Source organism: Bombyx mori, chromosome 10 (genome assembly GCF_030269925.1).
Source record: "Bombyx mori chromosome 10, ASM3026992v2".
In the NCBI taxonomy this organism is placed as follows: Eukaryota; Metazoa; Arthropoda; class Insecta; order Lepidoptera; family Bombycidae; genus Bombyx; species Bombyx mori.
Window position 1 is genome coordinate 9,133,612 of NC_085116.1, and position 21,547 is coordinate 9,155,158.

The following is a 21,547-nucleotide window of genomic DNA, read 5'->3' on the forward strand; positions in this document are numbered from 1 at the left end:
AATAATCCAAATGTTTAAAAAAAATGCTTTATGATTGGGCATTTAGAGGTTTGAAGCATATTGTTACATGTCCCTGAATATAAATAAATAATAATATCCAAGTCTTGAAGTCGTCGTGGCTAAAGGTATGACGCCCGGTGCTTTCGTATCAAGCGAAGCAAACGGTGTTCGAATCCCGCAGGCGGATACCAATTTTTGTATTGAAATTACATACTTTTATTAAGTATGTATTCGATTAGAAACATTGGTAGATAGATAGGTTCACGATAGAATTCCATGGTGAGAGAATAACATCGTGTAATAAAAAATCAAACCCGTAAAATTATAATTTGTGTAATTACTGGTGGTTGGACGCCTTGTGAGTCCGCACGGGTAGGTACCACCACCCTGCCTATTTGTCTGCCGTGAAGCAGTAATGCGTTTCGGTTTGAAGGGTGGGGCAGCCATTGTACTGTAAAAACAGATCTTAGAACTCATGTCTCAGGTGGGTGGCGGCATTTACGTTGTAGCCTATGAGCTCCGGTGACCGTTACTTCGACCCAACTAAGCAATAAAACTATATAAATGTATACAATAATAATTTAATATAAAAAAAAAATCATTTTACAAAAATAATTATAAATAGTGGCAGTGAGGTTTTTAAATCGTTAAATATCCTTTACAGCTGCTATTGCTGTTTTGTTATTGATGTTCGCTTACGAATTGTATGCATCACAATAAACATTTCCAAAATGCAATGTAATAAACATGCATGCACGTAAATTAACTGTAACGTTGACCCAATTGGTATGACCCTACAAATCAATAATTTGATTATTTACCTTACGTAAACGGTGAGCTGTCTGTTGGGTAGACGATGTGGATCATCGGGAGTGACGTCAGACGCGGGGCGCTCCGGAAGCTGGAAGGCCGGTAGCGGAGTCCCGCTCTCCCTGGACCGCCGAACCCGCTTTATTGCGGCCGAGCTCGCCAATTGAAACGCGTGTCCGCTGCTCGAGCCCAATCTGCACTTGCCCCTTCGACACTGATATTTTGAATATCGTATTTATGATTTGAAGTGTTGTGTGACAATGAACCGCATAGTGCATATCGTAGTTTTAGGTGTACTACTATTGACGTGCTGTATAGCCGACGAAGTTATTGAAACAGGTAAATGAAACGCTAATTTATAATACTTTTTATTGCCCGTGCCGCTTAGGCAGACGAGCATATGCCCCACCTGATGGTGAGTGGTTACCGTCGCCCATGGCTCTCAAAAATCCCAGGGGAGAGCTAAGCCGTTGCCTACCGATATAACACAATAACAATTTGGAAAACTAAAACTGAACAAGTAATAAAATTAAATGGTAACTCGAGATTTGGTTTGAAGATTACACCTACAATCACAAAAATTTCCGACCTCAAACTATGTATGTTCGTAGACTTCACAGAAGCCGACTTTCACTTTAGAGACCTATGAACCCGCGTACCTTCTATAAAATATCTTTATACGTCTAATATAGACAGATCCAATTATAGTATAATCCAGCGTGACAGATAATGACCATGCGTGTTTCCATCTCGATTCCTATCTTTTATCTAAAATCTAAAAGACGTTCCCACGAACGTTCTGAGCAGACGCTCGAAAATTTCAAAGCGTGCCTACTGCACATAATTAATGGCAATTTTAGCAAATTCAGTAAAAAAATAAAAATCAATGATGATAAATATCTCGGTCGATATAAACCACCATTAACGTTTTAAATATTTTATTTATAAACCAAATTACAAACAAGCACTGTTGCGGTTTGTATAATTTTTTATTGAAGATTCATCGTTCATCCTGACTTGGCTTGACCGAACATGACAGTGCAAAAAAATTATAATACCTACATGTAACACTTTCTAGAGACTATGAAATCTCACTTCTTATTTTGTCTGCCTCGTCTGTGTTGTCTATTTTGTTTGTGTTTCACGGAATGATGAGCAACGGTTTCTTATTTACGACTTATTTTCTAAAGCTGGCACGGTATTTAAACGTTCTTTAGAGTTTAACGTGACCATTGTGTCGGACAAGTAATAAACAACATTGCTTTAAGTTAACATATAACCATAAGAACTCGGAATCTAACTTATTATTAGAGCTACGTTCGTATACTTTTAGAAAAAATGATAAACCCGGTATCGAACGCTTGATACCTTTATGGAAACGTTTACTTCACAGCGATAGGTTTAATCTTTTAGATATACTAGTCTTCAACCAATGACCGAAATTAGACGATAATGACTGGTACCTTAAGAATAAGATATTACATTTGTTTGTTATAGAAAAGTTTAAGAAAAAAATATTGAAAAAGCTAGCTGCCAATGGCTCCTAAAAAACAAAAAAAATGTAGCTACAAAACATTTAAATACCAAACCGAACTAACAATGAATTTACCTCTTTTATCCAGTTGATACAGGGCCAAATTCAGAGTATTAGAGCGAAGTAATAAAGTTATTGTAGTCCTAAGTTATCCTAGTCCAGCCATAAGTTCTGTTACAAATGAAAATGCATTTTTTTTAATGAAGTAACGTAATATTATTAAAATTTATACTTACATATTTATTAAAGTCTCAGCAAAAAAATAAAAAAAATATTCTATTCGAAACGGCCACTTTTGGCTGTTATACAGACTTTTAATCTGTTTGGCCACGAATCTATGGATTTACGTACTGTTTCCAAGTGAAATTTCGCCATTGCTAGCTCCAAAGATTTTTTAAGACACTCAATGTCGCCGTGTCGTTTAGAGCAGGCCATATCCTCTAAAACTGACCATAATTTGAAGTCTAAGGGTAGAGATCTGGGCTAGATGAGGGCCAGTCTTCAGCTGTTACAAAGTCCGCAAGGCTGGTTTCAAGCTAGGCTTGGGTAGTTCGTGCTTTGTGACCAGGTGCGACCAGAAGAACATACGGCTGATACCAAACTTTTGAAGTGTCTGGAATATGACCGACGGCTACATACCCACTTTGTGCAAGGCGATCACTGCAATACTATTTTCTTTAACACCCCATTACATATTGTAATTTGGTAATGAACACGAAAAAATATGTGAAATGGCGCAAAATCGAAAAAGGTTTTTAAAATAATATACGTGTTCCAAATTCAAAATAATTAATAAGTTGAAAAAAAGACAAGTTTTTATGTAACAGTATTTATGGCCAGGCTAGTTATAGTCATCAGTCTTTGATGCGTGTGCAAATTTTCAAGTTAATCAGACACCATGAAATCACATTCCGATAGAGGCACCCGTCACGTGCGGACGTGCTCATCGTCCACTCGATCGCCCGGTCTTTGTTCGCCCGGCTTTTGTTAGCCCGGCCATTGTTCGCGCGGCCTGTGTTCGTGATACATCTGCCGACCAAGTGTGTTTCCTGGAAGCTTTTATTTGTTTTGTTTTAGTTATTTTTGTGTTCGTGGAACATTTGCCGACAAAGTGGTTTCCTGCAAGTATTTATTTGTTTTGTTTCTTTTCGTAATTTCTGTTTTGTTGTGCTTTTTCTTTGTCCTGTAGTAATCGCGCCGCATTGCCACCTGTGTTCAATAGAACCGCTCAGGTCCGAGAAGTTGGGGCCTCGCCGCAAGGCGAGTGTTTTCAAGACCCGGGGCCGCCCCACCTGGGTACTCAGCGATCATGGACGCTGTATTCGCGGAATTCCTCCGACTTCGCCACCCACAGCTCGCCTCGGAGTTTCTGGCCTTCAAGGCCAATCACACTGCGAGCCCTCTCGAGGACTCCGCCGCGCTCGCTGCTCCTGCGTCGCCTGTACCTGCGTGCAGAGCTTCTGCATTGAGCACCGCAGCCTCTGTCGTGCCTGCCGCTCCCGTGTCGCCTATACTGGCGAGAAAAGCTGCTGCGTCGTCCGCCGTGACCATCGTTTCAGCTGAGCGATCATCCGCGGCCTCCGTCGCGCCCTCTAAAACACCTACACTTGCTCGTAGGTCGCCTGCACCCGCCTCCTCGTGCTCCGACTCTGACTCGGACATGGAGGTCGACCTCGCCCCCGCCTCATCGACGGATGGATTCACCCTGGTACAGAAGGGTAAGAAGCGTGCCGCGGAGTCTCGAGCTCCCGCGGCCGCTAAAATTAGCAAAGCCGTGAACGCGTCGCGCCCCCGCCCTCAGACTCCCGTTGCGCCCCCAGCCCGTGCCACTCCGTCGCCGCGTCCGGTGGCACAAAATAAAACCCAGACCCCTCCCCCGGTTATCCTTCAGGAGAAGGCAGCTTGGGATCGAGTTTGCCTGGCCCTTAAGGCCAAAAATATAAATTTCACGAATGCCCGTAACCTCGCGAACGGCATTCAAATTAAGGTTCAAACACCCGACGACCATAGGGCCCTCTCTTCTTACCTCCGTAAGGAGCGTATAAGTTTCCATACGTATACGCTCCAGGAGGAGCGCGAACTCCGCGTTGTAATACGCGGAATCCCTAAAGAGTTAGATGTAGAGCTCGTAAAAGCCGACCTGTTAGAACAAGGCCTACCAGAGAATTCTGTGCACCGTATGCACACCGGTCGCGGTAGGGAGCCATATAATATGGTTCTAGTCGCTCTCCAGCCTACCCCCGAGGGTAAGAAAATTTTTAACACACAGACCGTCTGTAGGCTCTCTGGTATCGCTGTCGAAGCCCCCCATAAAAAAGGCACTCCTAGCCAGTGCCATAACTGTCAATTGTACGGGCACTCTTCCCGTAACTGTCACGCGCGCCCCCGATGTGTTAAGTGTTTGGGCGATCACGCCACGGCCCTCTGCGCTCGCGACCAAAAAACCGCGACGGAACCGCCTAGCTGCGTCCTGTGTCGAACACAGGGTCACCCCGCGAATTACCGTGGTTGCCCCCGAGCCCCTAAAATAAATCGCCGCGTCGCCCGCCAAAACCGCCTCCGAGCTTCCGGCCCAGACATCAAAGCCTCGGCACCCTCTGCGTCGCAGGCTAAGCCAGCGTTCGTTCCGGCGGCGGTGCCCAGTGTCTCGGCCTGGGCAAAACCGCTGCCGTACACGAACACGGCTACAACTCCCTCCTCCGCGATTCGTCCCGCCCCCGCGACTCGTCCCTCTCCCGCGACTCGTCCCTCTCCCGCGACTTGCCCTCCGACCGCGTCCGACAATCTCGCTTTAGCGATCGACTTCTTTCAGTCGATCAACTTTGAGCGCGTTAACGCTTTGGGCGACGCCATTCGCGCTGCCTCCACTGCACAACACTTTATCGCCGTTGTGCAGGAATACGCCGACGTATACGCGTCATTAAATACGTACGTCCTCCCCTCACTCCGCCGGTAATCAATGGCGTATATAAGTAGAATAAAGCCCCTATCCGTAACGATAGGATTTTTTAACGCTTACGGTCTCGCAAATCAACGTGATCAGGTTTCTGACTTTTTGCGTGACCATCAAATTGATATCTTTTTAGTGCAGGAGACCCTACTTAAGCCCGCGCGCCGTGACCCTAAAATCGCGAACTATAACATGGTCAGGAACGACAGGCTCTCTGCCCGTGGTGGTGGTACCGTCATTTACTATAGAAGAGCCCTGCATTGCGTCCCGCTCGATCCTCCCGCGCTCGCTAATATCGAAGCATCAGTGTGCCGAATCTCACTGACGGGACACGCGCCGATCTTTATCGCGTCCGTTTATCTTCCACCGGATAAGATCGTTCTAAGCAGTGATATCGAGGCGCTGCTCGGTATGGGGAGCTCTGTCATTCTGGCGGGCGACCTAAATTGTAAACACATCAGGTGGAACTCACACACCACAACCCCGAATGGCAGGCGCCTTGACGCGTTAGTCGATGATCTCGCCTTCGATATCGTCGCTCCGCTAACCCCGACTCACTACCCGCTAAATATCGCGCATCGCCCGGATATACTCGACATAGCGTTATTAAAAAACGTAACTCTGCGCTTACACTCGATCGAAGTAGTTTCAGAGTTAGATTCAGACCACCGTCCCGTCGTTATGAAGCTCGGTCGCGCTCCCGATTCCGTTCCCGTCATGAAGACTGTGGTGGATTGGCACACGCTGGGCATCAGCCTGGCTGAATCTGATCCACCATCGCTCCCGTTTAACCCGGACTCTATCCCGTCTCCTCAGGATACCGCTGAAGCCATAGACATCTTAACGTCACACATCACCTCGACATTAGATAGGTCATCGAAACAAGTTGTAGCGGAGGACTTCCTTCACCGCTTCAAATTGTCCGACGATATTAGGGAACTCCTTAGAGCTAAGAACGCCTCGATACGCGCCTACGACAGGTATCCTACCGCGGAAAATCGTATTCGAATGCGTGCCCTACAACGCGACGTAAAGTCTCGCATCGCCGAAGTCCGAGATGCCAGATGGTCTGATTTCTTAGAAGGACTCGCGCCCTCCCAAAGGTCTTACTACCGCTTAGCTCGTACTCTCAAATCGGATACGGTAGTAACTATGCCCCCCCTCGTAGGCCCCTCAGGCCGACTCGCGGCGTTCGATGATGACGAAAAAGCAGAGCTGCTGGCCGATACATTGCAAACCCAGTGCACGCCCAGCACCCAATCCGTGGACCCTGTTCATGTAGAATTAGTAGACAGTGAGGTAGAACGCAGAGCCTCCTTGCCACCATCGGATGCGTTACCACCCGTCACCCCGATAGAAGTTAAAGACTTGATCAAAGACCTACGTCCTCGCAAGGCTCCCGGTTCCGACTGTATATCTAACCGCGTTATTAAACTTCTACCCGTCCAACTCATCGTGATGTTGGCATCTATTTTCAATGCCGCTATGGCGAACTGTATCTTTCCCGCGGTGTGGAAAGAAGCGGACGTTATCGGCATACATAAACCCGGTAAACCAAAAAATCATCCGACGAGCTACCGCCCAATTAGCCTCCTCATGTCTCTAGGCAAACTGTATGAGCGTCTGCTCTATAAACGCCTCAGAGACTTCGTCTCATCCAAGGGCATTCTCATCGATGAACAATTCGGATTCCGTACAAATCACTCATGCGTTCAACAGGTGCACCGCCTCACGGAGCACATTCTTGTGGGACTTAATCGACCAAAACCGTTATACACGGGAGCTCTCTTCTTCGACGTCGCAAAAGCGTTCGACAAAGTCTGGCACAATGGTTTGATTTTCAAACTATTCAACATGGGCGTGCCGGATAGTCTCGTGCTCATCATACGGGACTTCTTGTCGAACCGCTCTTTTCGATATCGAGTTGAGGGAACCCGCTCCTCCCCACGACCTCTCACAGCTGGAGTCCCGCAAGGCTCTGTCCTCTCACCCCTCCTATTTAGCTTATTCGTCAACGATATTCCCCGGTCGCCGCCGACCCATTTAGCTTTATTCGCCGACGACACGACTGTTTACTATTCTAGTAGAAATAAGTCCCTAATCGCGAAGAAGCTTCAGAGCGCAGCCCTAGCCCTAGGACAGTGGTTCCGAAAATGGCGCATAGACATCAACCCAGCGAAAAGTACTGCGGTGCTATTTCAGAGGGGAAGCTCCACACGGATTTCCTCCCGGATTAGGAGGAGGAATCTCACACCCCCGATTACTCTCTTTAGACAACCCATACCCTGGGCCAGGAAGGTCAAGTACCTGGGCGTTACCCTGGATGCATCGATGACATTCCGCCCGCATATAAAATCAGTCCGTGACCGTGCCGCGTTTATTCTCGGTAGACTCTACCCCATGATCTGTAAGCGGAGTAAAATGTCCCTTCGGAACAAGGTGACACTTTACAAAACTTGCATAAGGCCCGTCATGACTTACGCGAGTGTGGTGTTCGCTCACGCGGCCCGCACACACATAGACACCCTCCAATCCCTACAATCCCGCTTTTGCAGGTTAGCTGTCGGGGCTCCGTGGTTCGTGAGGAACGTTGACCTACACGACGACCTGGGCCTCGAATCAATTCGGAAATACATGAAGTCAGCGTCGGAACGATACTTCGATAAGGCTATGCGGCATGATAATCGCCTTATCGTTGCCGCCGCTGACTACTCCCCGAATCCTGATCATGCAGGAGCCAGTCACCGTCGACGCCCTAGACACGTCCTTACGGATCCATCAGATCCAATAACCTTTGCATTAGATGCCTTCAGCTCTAATACTAGGGGCAGGCTTAGGGACCCCGGTAACCGTACTCGTCGAACTCGACAAAGAGGTCGACGTGCAACCTAACCCATGCATCAGCCCGCTGAGTTTCTCGCCGGATCTTCTCAGCGGGTCGCGATTCCGATCCGGTAGTAGATTCATTCGCGAAACAATTGCTCTTGAGTTGTTAGGTCTCCTTCGGAGGCGCTCGGGCAGTTGTTAGCAAATCCCACCCCTCTTGGCTGAGCCTTTGCTCGCCCACCTGTCCTGGTGAAACTGGAAAGGCCTTCGGGCTACCAGTAAACTTTCAATCATAAAAAAAAAAAAAAAAAAAAAAAAAACCATGAAATCTGTGGAAATGATTCCGTTACACACAAACAAATATACATACATACCACATGTTAAAATTTGTTTCAAAAACAGAAGAAAATACTTCTAAACTGTTTTGTCTTTAGATATGCCTAAATAGGCATGTAAAATATATAAATTTTTATGAACAAAATTTTATGTAAAACCTGCAAAGTTTTTTAATACTCTAGAATAACACTATGACTTGAATTGTTGATACTTGGACAGACGATCTCACGGCCTAGTGCTATATGCTTACCGGAGCCCATTGATATCAGAATGTGCCCTTCTGATCTTCACATTTTATCTTAGTGGTTCGCGATTCCAATTCGGTGGTAGATTCAGCAAAGTACTACTTCCTAGGGCAGATGTTAGCAAATTCTTTGTGGCTGAGTCCTGTGAGCTCACCCACCGACCAAGGTTAAGGACAGAATGGACCCTCAAAGTTCCACGCAAATACATACGTGGAAAAAATAATCAGAACGCGAATTCTACCACTCAAATTCAGATGCGAAATCTATCACGTCTGTATTCACAGCTGTTTTTTGTTTTCGATTCATTTTAAATAATAACATAATTTCGAATGAGCACAAGAACTTCGGTTCATCACATAAGTGCTTTGTTTATCAAAAATCTTATACCGTTTATGACACCGCTCGTTGACCAGAGGTCGAAGTCTTAAATGCATTAAAGTACCGGAGACAAAGAGAACACAAATCATTTAGTAGATAAATAACAAACACTTCATTGCATACCGAGTAAATAATAAATCATGAGCACATAATATTATATATATTATAATATTGAAAGGTTTTTTTCGTTCTAAACGATTGTGCCACTGAAACTTATTTTTCACGTAATTTAACATTTGTATTATTTTTATACTTATATGTTAGTAGAAGTCATTGTGGGACACAGCGCAGAGCTTCCTTGCAATGTCACAGCCAAGAACGAGAATGACAGACTAAGCATATTGGCCTGGTATCGTAATGAATCTGCGGTGGCTTTCTATAGGTATCGTATGTTTAAAATTATTAACTTAAAATACTTTTTTTTTGTTACTATAGATTTCAGCGGCTTGGCTCTGCCCCTGGCATTGCTGAAGTCCATGGGCGACGGTAACCACTCACCATCAGGTGGGCCGTATGCCCGTATGCCTACAAAAGCAATAAAAAAAAAATCTCTGTGAATATCGAATACTGTAATATCGAATCAAGTATTTTTTTAAAACAATAAATAGTATATTTAATTTATGTATAAATGGCGATCACTCTATAATGCATGAGAGTAAGTAGGTAAATAACAGCATTAAAGTCACCTTGTTTCTTATTTTATTCTTTATCGGTTAGTTGGGTGGACGAGGTCACGGCCCACCTGGTGTTATGTGGTCATCGGAGCCCATAGACATGAACAACGTAAATGCCGCCACCCACCTTGAGACATGAGTTCTATCTAAGTCTCAATTTTATAGTACAACGATTGCCCGACCCTTTAAACCAAAACGCTTTACTGCTTCACGGCAGTAATAGGGGCAGGGTGGTGGTAACCCTACCCGTGCAGTCTTATAACATGCCCTACCACCAGTGATCATTTTTGCGGTTTTGATTTTTATTATACGATGTTATTCCTTCACCGTGAAAGTCATTAGTGAATATTTTATAAGTACGTATTCATTATAAGAAATGTTACCAGTATGATTAGTGCGAGTTTTTTAACGTTCTCGATAGCGTAAAAGTTAGCTCAATTTTGTATGCAGTTGGAACAGCGCCCCTAGCGGCAAACGTAGGCAAACGATCCCATTCCATACAAATATGAGCTAACTTTTACGCTATCGAGAACGTTAAAAAACTCTCACTAAGCGCACTGATTGCGGAATTCGAACACCGGCACAGTCGTATCGCTAGATATGAATGCATCGCGCATCTTATACCGCATGTCACCTTAAAACCTTGCTTCCGATCTAGAGTTTTATTTATCTATCTATGTAAACACTAATAAAAAATATATATATTGCTAACGAAGTCTCATTCCATTCAACCTCTATCATCAGTCGCGACCTCCGTGACGGTGCAGAAAACAGCAACCCATCTCCCGACAGTCGATACCGACTTGTTACTTCAGACTCTGAAGTCATGGATAAGCTGCAGATTGTAACAGTACGACCATCAGATGCGGGTCTCTATCACTGCCTCGCGGACTTCGAGTTCAGCCCTGCTCACAAGACTAACGTGCAGTTAGTGGTTATTGGTTAGTGTTAAATTATAATTGTATATTAATCTATTTTCTATGCCATTTTAAACAACAGCCTTTCTTTTATAAAATAAACGCCGAAGTATTTTATGTTACGGATGCAGTAGTTCCAGTGTTTATCGTTCAAAACAAACGTATTCTTTGCCGAACGTGAATTTTACTTGTACAGCAAAACGTTGTGTTTCGGCCGCCTCCACTAATTGGCCCGCCGGATAATGAGGAAGCTGACAACGCCGGAACAATTCGCTCTATTTATTAAACCATTGCGCGATGTAAACATTTCAACGAAATTAGCAATTTAATTAGGTACAATGTATGGCGTTAGAACGTCACACGTAAAATTTCGAAACACCATTAAAGTTTTGCTATAGAAAATAATCAGATAGAAGATAGTGTTTTAAATAAATTAAATAATTGACTTAAACATTTATAATAAGTCGAATTAAAATTTACTTACTATATATAAATTTATCTTTAGGTCGTGAGTAGAAAAGGTATATAAAAAAATAAAATAAAAAACCTATCATTCTGCTCATCCTAGTTACTTGAATTATAATTATTTTAATCGTTTGAAACCTCTTGGTCTACCTTAGTTTTCACTATTTCTCGTTTTTACCACGGCATTGCCTGCCACTGGAATACAGATCATCTATACTACCTAGAACCACTGCTTTAATCCACATATCTAATGTAGAGCCTCCACGTCACTTGTGGGTGATCCACGAGAACGGAACTCAGGTAGCTAAAGCAAGCGCAGGAGTCAACGTCAGTAGGAATGTGGGACCATACTACGTGGGAGATACAGTACATCTATTTTGTGTCGCCTTTGGTGGTAAGTTTTCTCTAACACGTCTTTTCAAAAATAAATAACAAGTTGTGTTATTTTAGATTAAAACGACTTCTTTGTTAATAGCATTTTATATTTTGATGTGTCTGTGTGTATTTATTTTCATATAATTTATCATTAAAAGATTATCGTCGTATGGACATGTGATCCGTAAAGAGCAAATGCATATGACTAGGAGATGTATGGAAATGGTAGTGTAAGATAGTGGGTTAAGAGGTTAACCGAAAAAGACATGGATGGAGCGTGTGAATGATGATTTGAGAGAGAGAGAGGACTGAGTATTGAGATGACGGCTGATAGAAGAAAATGGAAAAGAAAAATTCGCTGTGCCGACCCCACCTAGTGGGATAAGATGGGGACAAAGAAGAAGAAGATAATACATCATTAAAAGGATTTTGAAATTTTAGATAGACAAATCTCTCTCACAATAATCATCAATATAGTTTCTAAATCATGTTAATGACAGGGAACCCTCAGGCGACACTATCCTGGTGGACAGAACAACGCCTCCTGAAGAACTCATCGACAACACTCTCAGAGCAACGAGTTCGCACTAACATAATGTTCGGTCCTCTCCGGCGTGAAGACCACGGCCGCGTACTCACCTGCTACGCAAAAAATAATGAAAGAACGAAGCCTCTTTCAATAGACATTATCATAAACATGCTCTGTAAGTAAAAAAGTTCTCTATCATACTAAGGAAGTAAATCGATTAAAATAATTTATACTGTAGTATTTTAGTGTACAGGAAAAGCTCCTTATCCGCGCTTCCTTCATTCGCGGACCCAATTTTTATATTCGCGGGTAAATTTTGGTAGGCAGCGGCTTGGCTCTGCCCCTGACATTGCTGATGTCCATGAGCGGCGGTTACCACTTACCATCAGGTGGGCCGTATGCTCGTCTGCCTACAACGGCAATAGAAAAAAAAGATTACTTTATTCGCGTATCTAATCGGTACATTGGTAACATTGGTACAAAAGGATTTCAATATGTGAGTATCTAACCGAATATCCTCTGCAATTAGTAAAATAGACCTTATTACAACTATGCCTAAAGTATATTTTTATTTTGTCACCTAGGAACGTATCCCTTATATGTAGATGTAAATTACCATTCCTTAATTACATAACATATACCCCGCGAATAAAGATATAATATAATTACTGTATATTAAAATATGCAAGTGCCAACCCTAATACAATTATTTCTTAAAGGACGTATTGATTCGTATTATGAAATCGAAAATTTCTGGTTAAATTTTACGTAGTGCCTCCGGAACTTGTATCTATACGGGCTGAGGGGGCGTTTACTTCGGGCGGCGTTGAAGGCAGAGTGCGAACTGGAGAAGCCATAACATTGCAGTGCAGAGTAATTGGGGCACACCCCCCACCCCCACTGCTGTGGAAGCTTGACGATTCGAAGCTTGTAAATTTAGAGCAGAACATAACAGTGAGTCATAACATTCGTGAACCGTTTATAGTAGGCTTACCTAGTCATTTTCTTTTCTTTTACGAGTTGGTCTTGTTAATTAGTCCACAATAAAGTTTGTAATTTTAATTAAAATGCGTTTATTGTCCAGCGATACTATGAGGTACGATTACTCTAATCATAGTCTCACTAATTTCAAGGCATAAATCAAAATACTGTTTCTTTAGGTATATCTGTAATTCATGTTAGCTTACGTAAATTCTTGCGTTTTGACATTTATAGAAACATTTTTTTCCTTACCTATACTGATAGTCTTGAGAGGCTATTTCAGCTTCGCCTTAACGTGTAGGTGAGCTCACGGGGCTCAAACCGGGAGTGTTGCTAACACTGACCCTAACAAGAGCAGTGCTTCGCAGAATCTACCACCGGATCGGAAACGCGACCTACTGAGAAGATCCGGCGAGAAACTCAGTGGACTGTGTCTATGGGGGGTAGAAACATATTGAACGCTGTCTGTTAAGAAAAAACATGTGTGTTTTTGTCATAGATGGAGCCTTCGCAGCGCTTAATAGTTAGTGAGGTCCAATGGACAATAGACCGTCGGTACGACGAATCCCGCGTGACGTGCTGTGCCCTCAACTACCAAAGAGGAAATGACACCTTCGAATGCGCACAAGGAATACCTCTGATTGTTTTGTGTGAGTCATTTTCCAGGATTGATCATTCTTCGCTGCATACTATCCATACCTACTAAAATTAATTTATGTTTGTGTGCAATTCACACGCGGTATAAGTGAAATCTTCAAAAGTTCTCAAAAATCTTTAAAAGTCTCATTTCGTCGCGGGCTTAATCCTATATATCGAAATATATTGTAAAACACGAAATATATCGAATTATAAAAACACAACTGTGGCGAAGATCGTTCGCTTCAATAAAAAATGCTTTGATTAATTTTTATTTTTTGTATTTCCTTTATTTACGTTAGCTTATTTCAGTATCAATTTCAATAAAATAAGTAAGTGGTATGTAATTTGAATGACCATTTGTTTCCGCTTCTTTACCATTGTAATATTATTATTACCTGTATTATTACAAGATACATAATAAGCCAAATCGGGACTATAATCGGAGCAGTTGCTCCATTTGTTGTAGAATAATTCCAATAAACAAATATAAATAAATAATATAATAAGCTGTGCGAATGACTTCAGATGATATTAAAAAGATTATCCTATCCATTAGATCTAATGCTGTTGGTTATGACAAAATCATCCGTCGTATGATTACCACAGCTTTAGACCATCTTATTCTCACTATACCCACATCATTAATTTCTCCTTTAGTACCAACATGTTTCCCTCCCAATGGCGTAAGGCTTATGTCATTCCTTTTCCTAAAATACCGAATCCTACCCTTGTTACTCACTTCCGAACTATATCCATACTTCCTTTCCTATCTAAGGTTTTAGAAGCTTGTGCGCACAAACAACTGTCCAACTTTATTCATTCACACAATTTATTGAGTACATTGCAGTCCGGTTTCAGACCTTGCCACAGCACTACTACCGTACTCCTTAAAGTGATTGGCGATATTAGAGCAGGTATGGAGGACACAAAGGTTACGGTATTGGTTCTGATAGACTTCTCAAACGCTTTTAATAACGTCAATCACGACATCCTCTCATCCATTCTCTCCCATCTTGGGATGTCATCTGGAGCATTGGATTGGTTCTCGTCCTATCTTCGAAGTCGTCAGCAGTCGATACACATCAACGAGTCTTCGTCTAGTTGGTGTGATCTGCACTCTGGCGTTCCTCAAGGCGGCATTCTTTCTCCTCTACTATTATAAATTTTTATTAATCTCATTATCGAAAATCTTCAATGTGCGTACCATTTATATGCCGATGATTTGCAGCTTTATGCTCAGGCTGGAGTCGATAGTGTGTCTTCGGCAGTTGGAAAAATAAAACGACCTGTCCTACATTAAATCCTGGTCTGACAGTTTCGGCATAAGCGTGAATCCCGCCAAATGTCAGGCTATTATTATTGGAAGTCAACGCTTGTTATATCGGTTGGATATGGCATATGTCCCATCGGTTATATATGATGGCTCAACCATCAACTGGTGTTCAGTTGTAAAGGACCTAGGCCTACTTATTGAATCCAGTCTGAGTCGGCGAGCCCAGGTCATCTCCGTGTGTCAGCGAGTTACACTTACACTCCGTATGCTTTACCGCCTGAAGAATTTCCTTCCGCCCGAGACCAAGACAATGCTCGTTCAAACTTTGGTCTTCCCCATGATCGACTATGGTGATGTGTGCTACTTTGACCTGAATGCAGATCTACTCAATAAACTTAACCGGCTTCTCAATAACTGTATTCGATTTATTTATAATCTTCGGAAATACGATCACGTATCTTCTTATCGCTCCCAACTCAAATGGCTCCCCATTTGTCAACGCCGTAGCTTGCGTGCTCTCAGTACTCTTTACTCTTTGTTGCACTCCCCAAATCCACCTGCTTATTTAACTACTTCTTTTCAATACTTAGGGTCTGACCACAGCCGAAATCTTCGTTTTTCTCACAATCTTCTTGTTCGCTGTCTTCCACATAGTTCTGACTTTTTACATTCTTCATTCACTATTCAGTCTATTCTTCTATGGAATGCGCTCCCACTCAAAATAAGGTCGGCCACTACACGTGAAGCGTTTAAGACGAAGGTTCGAGAACTGTTTCTCAGAGAGTTAGCAAAGTCATCTAATTGATAATATTTGTTTATATATGTTTTTATATGTATATATTTATGATATGTATATGTAAATATTTATGTATATCTATTTATTTAAGTACGAGTATTTGTATCTATAAATATTATGTATGTTATATATACACATATTTTTAAGTAATATCACCTTCACACTACACCTACCAAGCTTCATCTCTGCACTCCCCTAAGGTAGACCGTTAGAGAATTCCTATGGCATTAAGTCCGCCTTCATACTTTCTAGTATAAGAAGTTATAAATAAATAAATGTAGTGGATATCGATTACATTTGCCCAATAAGATATGATATGATATATCATACACGTATGTACCTACGCCCGATAAAACTACACAAACTGACTGCACAAAAATATCGCAAAGATACATCGTTACCGTGTGTGTCGCCCATTAATGACACTAAATGATGACGCAAAGGTTTTATTTTCATTGTTGTAACCAGGCGAACAAATTAGCTTAAACACCTAAGTGTTAAGGTACCACAGCGTAATTGGCGTACATGATGTCGAAGTCTCTACTGTAGCTGGTAAAATAATGGTTGTTTAAATAGAAATGCGTAAATGCGCAGCAGAAATATGAAATAGAATGTATCTAATGGGATAATGATGGCATACCGGTACGGGCCGATTTTTTTTGGTTTTTTTCTGGTGGCCGGTGGCCTTTCCAATTTCACTATGATGTGCCGAACACGGGCTCAACCAAGAGAGACGGGCTCAGTAATTACGCACGTAAACACCCATAAAATACGAAAGGTTTTCTCTTACAGACCCTCCAGTTGTAGAGATTATTGTTGAAGGAGAATTAAATAATAATACTTTGGCTGTTGCAAAAGGCTCTAACGTAACGCTTGCTTGTAGCTATCTAGCTAATCCATCTGTGGACCAAATAATGTGGTTTCATGAGGTAAGCATACACCGTTTTCTTTTAAACCTATTACAAATTTATCAAGCATGGTAGCAGCAAGCTTTAGGTAGCAAATTTTAGGTGGCTTTATTCTAAACGTCTCCAGGCTACATACAAAGATTACGACAATTTTATCTACTGTTTGTTCAAAAGCAAAAATGGCCTACAACTTGTTATAACCGGAATTAATTATTATTACTTCACTACAATTGGTATTGACAGTATCTTAGATTGTTCTTGTTTAAATGAAGGATATAAAAATAAAAGAAATACCTAGATAAGAAAATAGGAGCAGAAGCTCTCGAAGTCCACGGTAATTTTTTGCTAATAAAAGAGACCGTATACATAATGACTTCTGACTGAAAATCAATCTCTGAATATTAGGATTGATATGTTGTAGCCGATATAATTAACGTCTATCTAATACCGAAAATAACTGTTATTAAATGCAGGTGTCTCTTCAGTCTTATCCTCAACGTTCACTATAAAAAGCTGTGTCAATGAGAAAGTTAATGACAGTTCCGTTAATTGTAACAATTATATACTTTCTATAAGTGTTGACTTGCATATCGCTAAAGCATAACCCTTCCTTTTTACAATTCCTTCACGAAAAATTAAAGCAAACAGTGCTTAGTACGTTTTCTGTGGCATTTTAAAATATTCAATATTATTATTAACTAAATTTCTGTTCTGCTCTTGATTGTTCCTTAATGTGTATGGTTTTTCAATAATTATTAACACTTTTAGGATGCCGTACAAGGCAATGAAGGTGAGGTAACTGATAAACTACACCCGATTTTGGACCTGAAGAATATATCTGAGAGCGACGCCGGCAAATACATGTGTACCGCACATAACGAAGAGGGGTTCACAGACAGCGAACCGATTTTTATAGATGTCACGTGTAAGATGATTTTACGAAGCTTTACTCTGATGTTTTAGCGCAGCAAATAAAAAATAATAATATCGACATATGTATGAAAATATAATTTTCTTAAACTCTGGCTGCATTTTTTTAGTTTGCTCGAATTAAGTCAGCCGACTAGTTTATGTGTGACGCCCGAACTAACCTGTTATTATAATAACAAGTGCTCTTTTGGTTGTTGTTTTTTTAAGTATTTTATTAGATTTTTCTAGTATATTTATCGCTCTAAATACCTACAAGTACACAGTCGACCTGGTGAGAAGTTTCTACCCAAGCTCATAGGCGTTAGGACATGAAAGCTCCAACCAACATTCTGACATCAATGGTAGGCAGTGGCTTGCCTCTGCCCCTGATATTGCTGAAGTCCATTGGCGACGGTAACCATTCACCATAAGGTGTTCCGTGTGATCGTCTGTCTACAGGGGTAATAAAAAAAACTGCAGTCTATGTCTCAACTGTGTTGTATAACGGCTAGCCCAATTTACAAAACAAAGGCTTTGCGACAAAAATCAGCAGAACTACGGTAACTAGTACATTGTACAAGTACTAGTAAATTGGTTTCTCTCAAACTTCTCTTAGAAACTTAATAAACAAAAAGAACACCTATTAATATTCAATGTTTATTTGCGTAACGTTACCTATTCCAGATCCAGCTTACTGTGAAAATTCAATGATAATAGAATACGGTTTGGGCGATGAGGAGTCTATAAATATGACGTGCAATGTCAAAGCAAATCCAGAGCCAATCTCATACCGTTGGATTTCGGTCAACGCAGCCGCGAACATCACTACGCTGCGCAACCATCCCCAGGTTATGAAGGAAACAGATGAACCAATATTGGTTTATGAACGACCAAATAACACAGCGTACAGTAAGTTTAATAAATTTTATTTTTAGTTTTAGATATTACTAGCTTTTGCCCGCGACTTCGTCCGCGTGGTATACTTCACAAATAATGTTTTATTTTAGAACAAATTTGGTTAGCATAAAAAACGTTATAGTGAGCCAACCTTAACACATAGATATATTCTTTTTTTTAATTATTATTGCTTAGATGGGTGGACGAGCTCACAGCCCACCTGATGTTAAGTGGTTACTGGAGCCCATAGACATTTACAACGCAAATGCGCCACCAACCTTGAGATAATTGACTACAATAATGTCCACGGTAGCGCGGTCTCCGTCAATGTTCCTTCGGAGTTGTCCGATTGCGCTGAACTTATTTTAAGTGAAATAGATGTTTTTTCTGATTGTCTCACTACTTACAGGAAAAATCTGTCGCGGATCATCTCCCAATTAAATTAATCTTAAGCAATGAATGAAATGTATTCAAATCTTAGCTGTATATTTTTTTTATTTTTGATGTTAATGCACTGTCGATTGCACCTATAATTGAGGTGACATCTGCCATGAACTTTTGTCAATTTGTCAATGTTTTGTATTGATGATCACTTTGTTGGTGCGACTTAATAAATAAATAAATAAATATAAGTTCTAAGGTCTCAGTATAGTTACAACGGCTGCCCCACCCTTCAAAACGAAACGCATTACTGCTTCACGGCAGAAATAGGCAAGGCGGTGTTACCTACCCGTCCGGACTCACAAGAGGTCCTACCACCAGTGCTGTCGCGAATTTTTTTTTAGGTCTTTTAAAGGGGAACAATTCTGTCATACATTATTTTAGCAAAACTCTAACGCACGCAGCGGAAGCTCTCAAAAGATAAAAATAACACCGATTTTGAAACATTCTTTATTGGTGCTCCGCTTGCATTGGTCTTAGCCTGATGTTATATAGCCTATAGCCTTCCTCGATATATGGGCTATCTGGCACTGAAAGAATTTTTCAAATCGGACCAGTAGTTCCTGAGATTAGCGCGTTCAAACAAACAAACTCTTCAGCTCTGTAATATTAATATAGATAAGCACGCTAGTGGTGCATTACACAAAATTCACAGTTTATTTAATTGTGTATTAGGTAAACGTATAAACACATCTAAAATATACACATAAAAAATAATTAGGTACAAAGGCACTGCTAATTTCTTTAAGAAATCACTACCAGTAGACCTCCTAAGGGAGCTTCAAGATAATGATAAAAAAATGATGACTTACTTGACATGTCCTTGAACCTTACTCAGTTTTCTGTTTCAATAAATATTGTCATTTATTTGTTTATTTCTATTGAAACAGGTACAGTATTTTGTTGGGGTCTCAACGGTGTGCCTGATAAGGAAGCCACGCAAACCCCTTGCACGTATTTAGTAACAGATGAAACGATCCCACGACCGCCTTCTAATTGTGAAGCTTTGATAACTGAAACAAGAGACATTATTGTTAACTGTGAGAAGGGTCACAGCGGGGGATTGCCACAGGTTAATAATAATATGTTATCTATACCGATGTAATTAGGCAGGGACCTTGTTTTTTTCGGTTTTAAAGACCTATATCTACATACCTAGTCAGGTCATAAATTCTGTCACATGTTTAATGTAAAATAATTCAAACAAGTTTATTCATTATGTAACCATTCATATACCAAAATGAACTTAACAAAACATAGATTCTTATGACACTAAAGTTTATTCAAAATGACCTCCGTGATTTTGAATACAGGCCTTCAATCTGCGTGGCCAGTCGTCTATCGCAGCACGAACGAGGTCCATGTCAATATCGGCGGCTGCCTTAATCAAGGATGTCTTGAGTGACTCCAAATTGGGATGAGGCTTTGAGCACGCCTTTTCCTCCAAGTGTTGCCATATCTTGTAATCTAACGGATTCAAATCTGGACTGGAGGAGGGCCAGTCTTCGTGCCGGATGAAGTCGATTTCACGCGCTGCCAGCCAGTCTTGTGTGCTCTTCGCTCTATGAGCTGGCGCCGAATCTTGTTGGAATACCCAGTGCCTGTTATTGAACATGGTATGAGAAACAGGTTCCACAAGGTTCGTCAGGACTGTATTTTGATACACAACTGCATTCGTTTTTACACCTTTCTCACAAAAATGTATCTCTGTTAAGCCCCAATAAGAAACTCCCAACCATACCATGAGCGAGGATGGAAAATGACCTTGTTAGACACGCGGAATACGGTTGCTCGCTTCTTCACTACTGTGTGCGTACACCTTATCATTTTGTTTGATGTAGCTCTCTTCTACGGTAAAAAATTTTTCATCCGAAAAAAGAATTTCCCGATATTTTTTTCCCGCGTACCGCTTCAACAAAGCGCGGCATCTCTTCAGTCTCAGGTCCATTAGACGAGCATTCAAACGATGTTCTGTTTTTCTTCGATATGCCCGAAGCCCTAAGTCTTCATTTAACACCCTTTTCACCGTGGTTCTGCTTAACCCCATCTGAAGGGCCAACAGTTTCTGCTTACGTTTGGGATTTCTTTGAATTGGCGCCTTCACAGCTTTTATCACTGCTGGAGTCCTAACAGACCGAGGGCGACCACTTCTTGACCTGTCATCTACACTAGAGTCTTCATTGTATCGTTTGATGGTAAGATAAACGAATCTTTTGGTTATATTCAAAATTTTCAGTATGTTAAAAATTTGAATTGGCGCGTAACCGCAACGATGCAACGCAATAACTGCAACACGGTCTTCTTTAAGCGTCCACTCCATATTTAAAAATGAGTAAAATTCTAAAAGTATACATTTTTATTTTCATGAACAATTCGAAATTCGAATTCAATAAACTTTTATGGCTTTAAGCACTTTTAAGCACTTTTACTTTTTAAGCACTTTTGTGGCCAGCATTCTAAAAGAAAAGTTTTTACTGTGTGACAGTACTTATGACCTGACTAGTTATAATTAAAATTACTTTTACCGTTTACTTACGCTTTTATTGTTTTTCTTTTATTATTTCTGACATTTCGTATACTACAGTTTCAGTGGTGAAGGAAGATTAAGATCTTGTACGTCCACATTTAAATTTTCTAACTAAATTTCAAGCTATTTCAAAATAA

General features: G+C 41.3%; 1 protein-coding gene across 3 annotated transcripts in view; it reads left to right on the plus strand.

Moving 5' to 3' along the window:
• Positions 1 to 21,547, plus strand: part of LOC101735369 (neural cell adhesion molecule 2) — a 25,428-nt gene continuing 3,881 nt past the window's right edge. The window contains exons 1-11 of one of the 3 annotated variants that reach the window (XM_012689282.4): positions 1 to 1,149; positions 9,344 to 9,461; positions 10,498 to 10,694; positions 11,392 to 11,529; positions 12,011 to 12,214; positions 12,812 to 12,993; positions 13,520 to 13,670; positions 16,521 to 16,657; positions 17,405 to 17,561; positions 18,230 to 18,454; positions 19,774 to 19,955. In XM_012689282.4, coding sequence (XP_012544736.1) covers positions 1,071 to 1,149; positions 9,344 to 9,461; positions 10,498 to 10,694; positions 11,392 to 11,529; positions 12,011 to 12,214; positions 12,812 to 12,993; positions 13,520 to 13,670; positions 16,521 to 16,657; positions 17,405 to 17,561; positions 18,230 to 18,454; positions 19,774 to 19,955 — 1,770 coding nt within the window. In that variant the 5' untranslated portion in view covers positions 1 to 1,070. The remainder of the gene's footprint in view (positions 1,150 to 9,343; positions 9,462 to 10,497; positions 10,695 to 11,391; positions 11,530 to 12,010; positions 12,215 to 12,811; positions 12,994 to 13,519; positions 13,671 to 16,520; positions 16,658 to 17,404; positions 17,562 to 18,229; positions 18,455 to 19,773; positions 19,956 to 21,547) is intronic. The other 2 variants (XM_012689283.4, XM_062670616.1) reach the window with 2 other exon arrangements.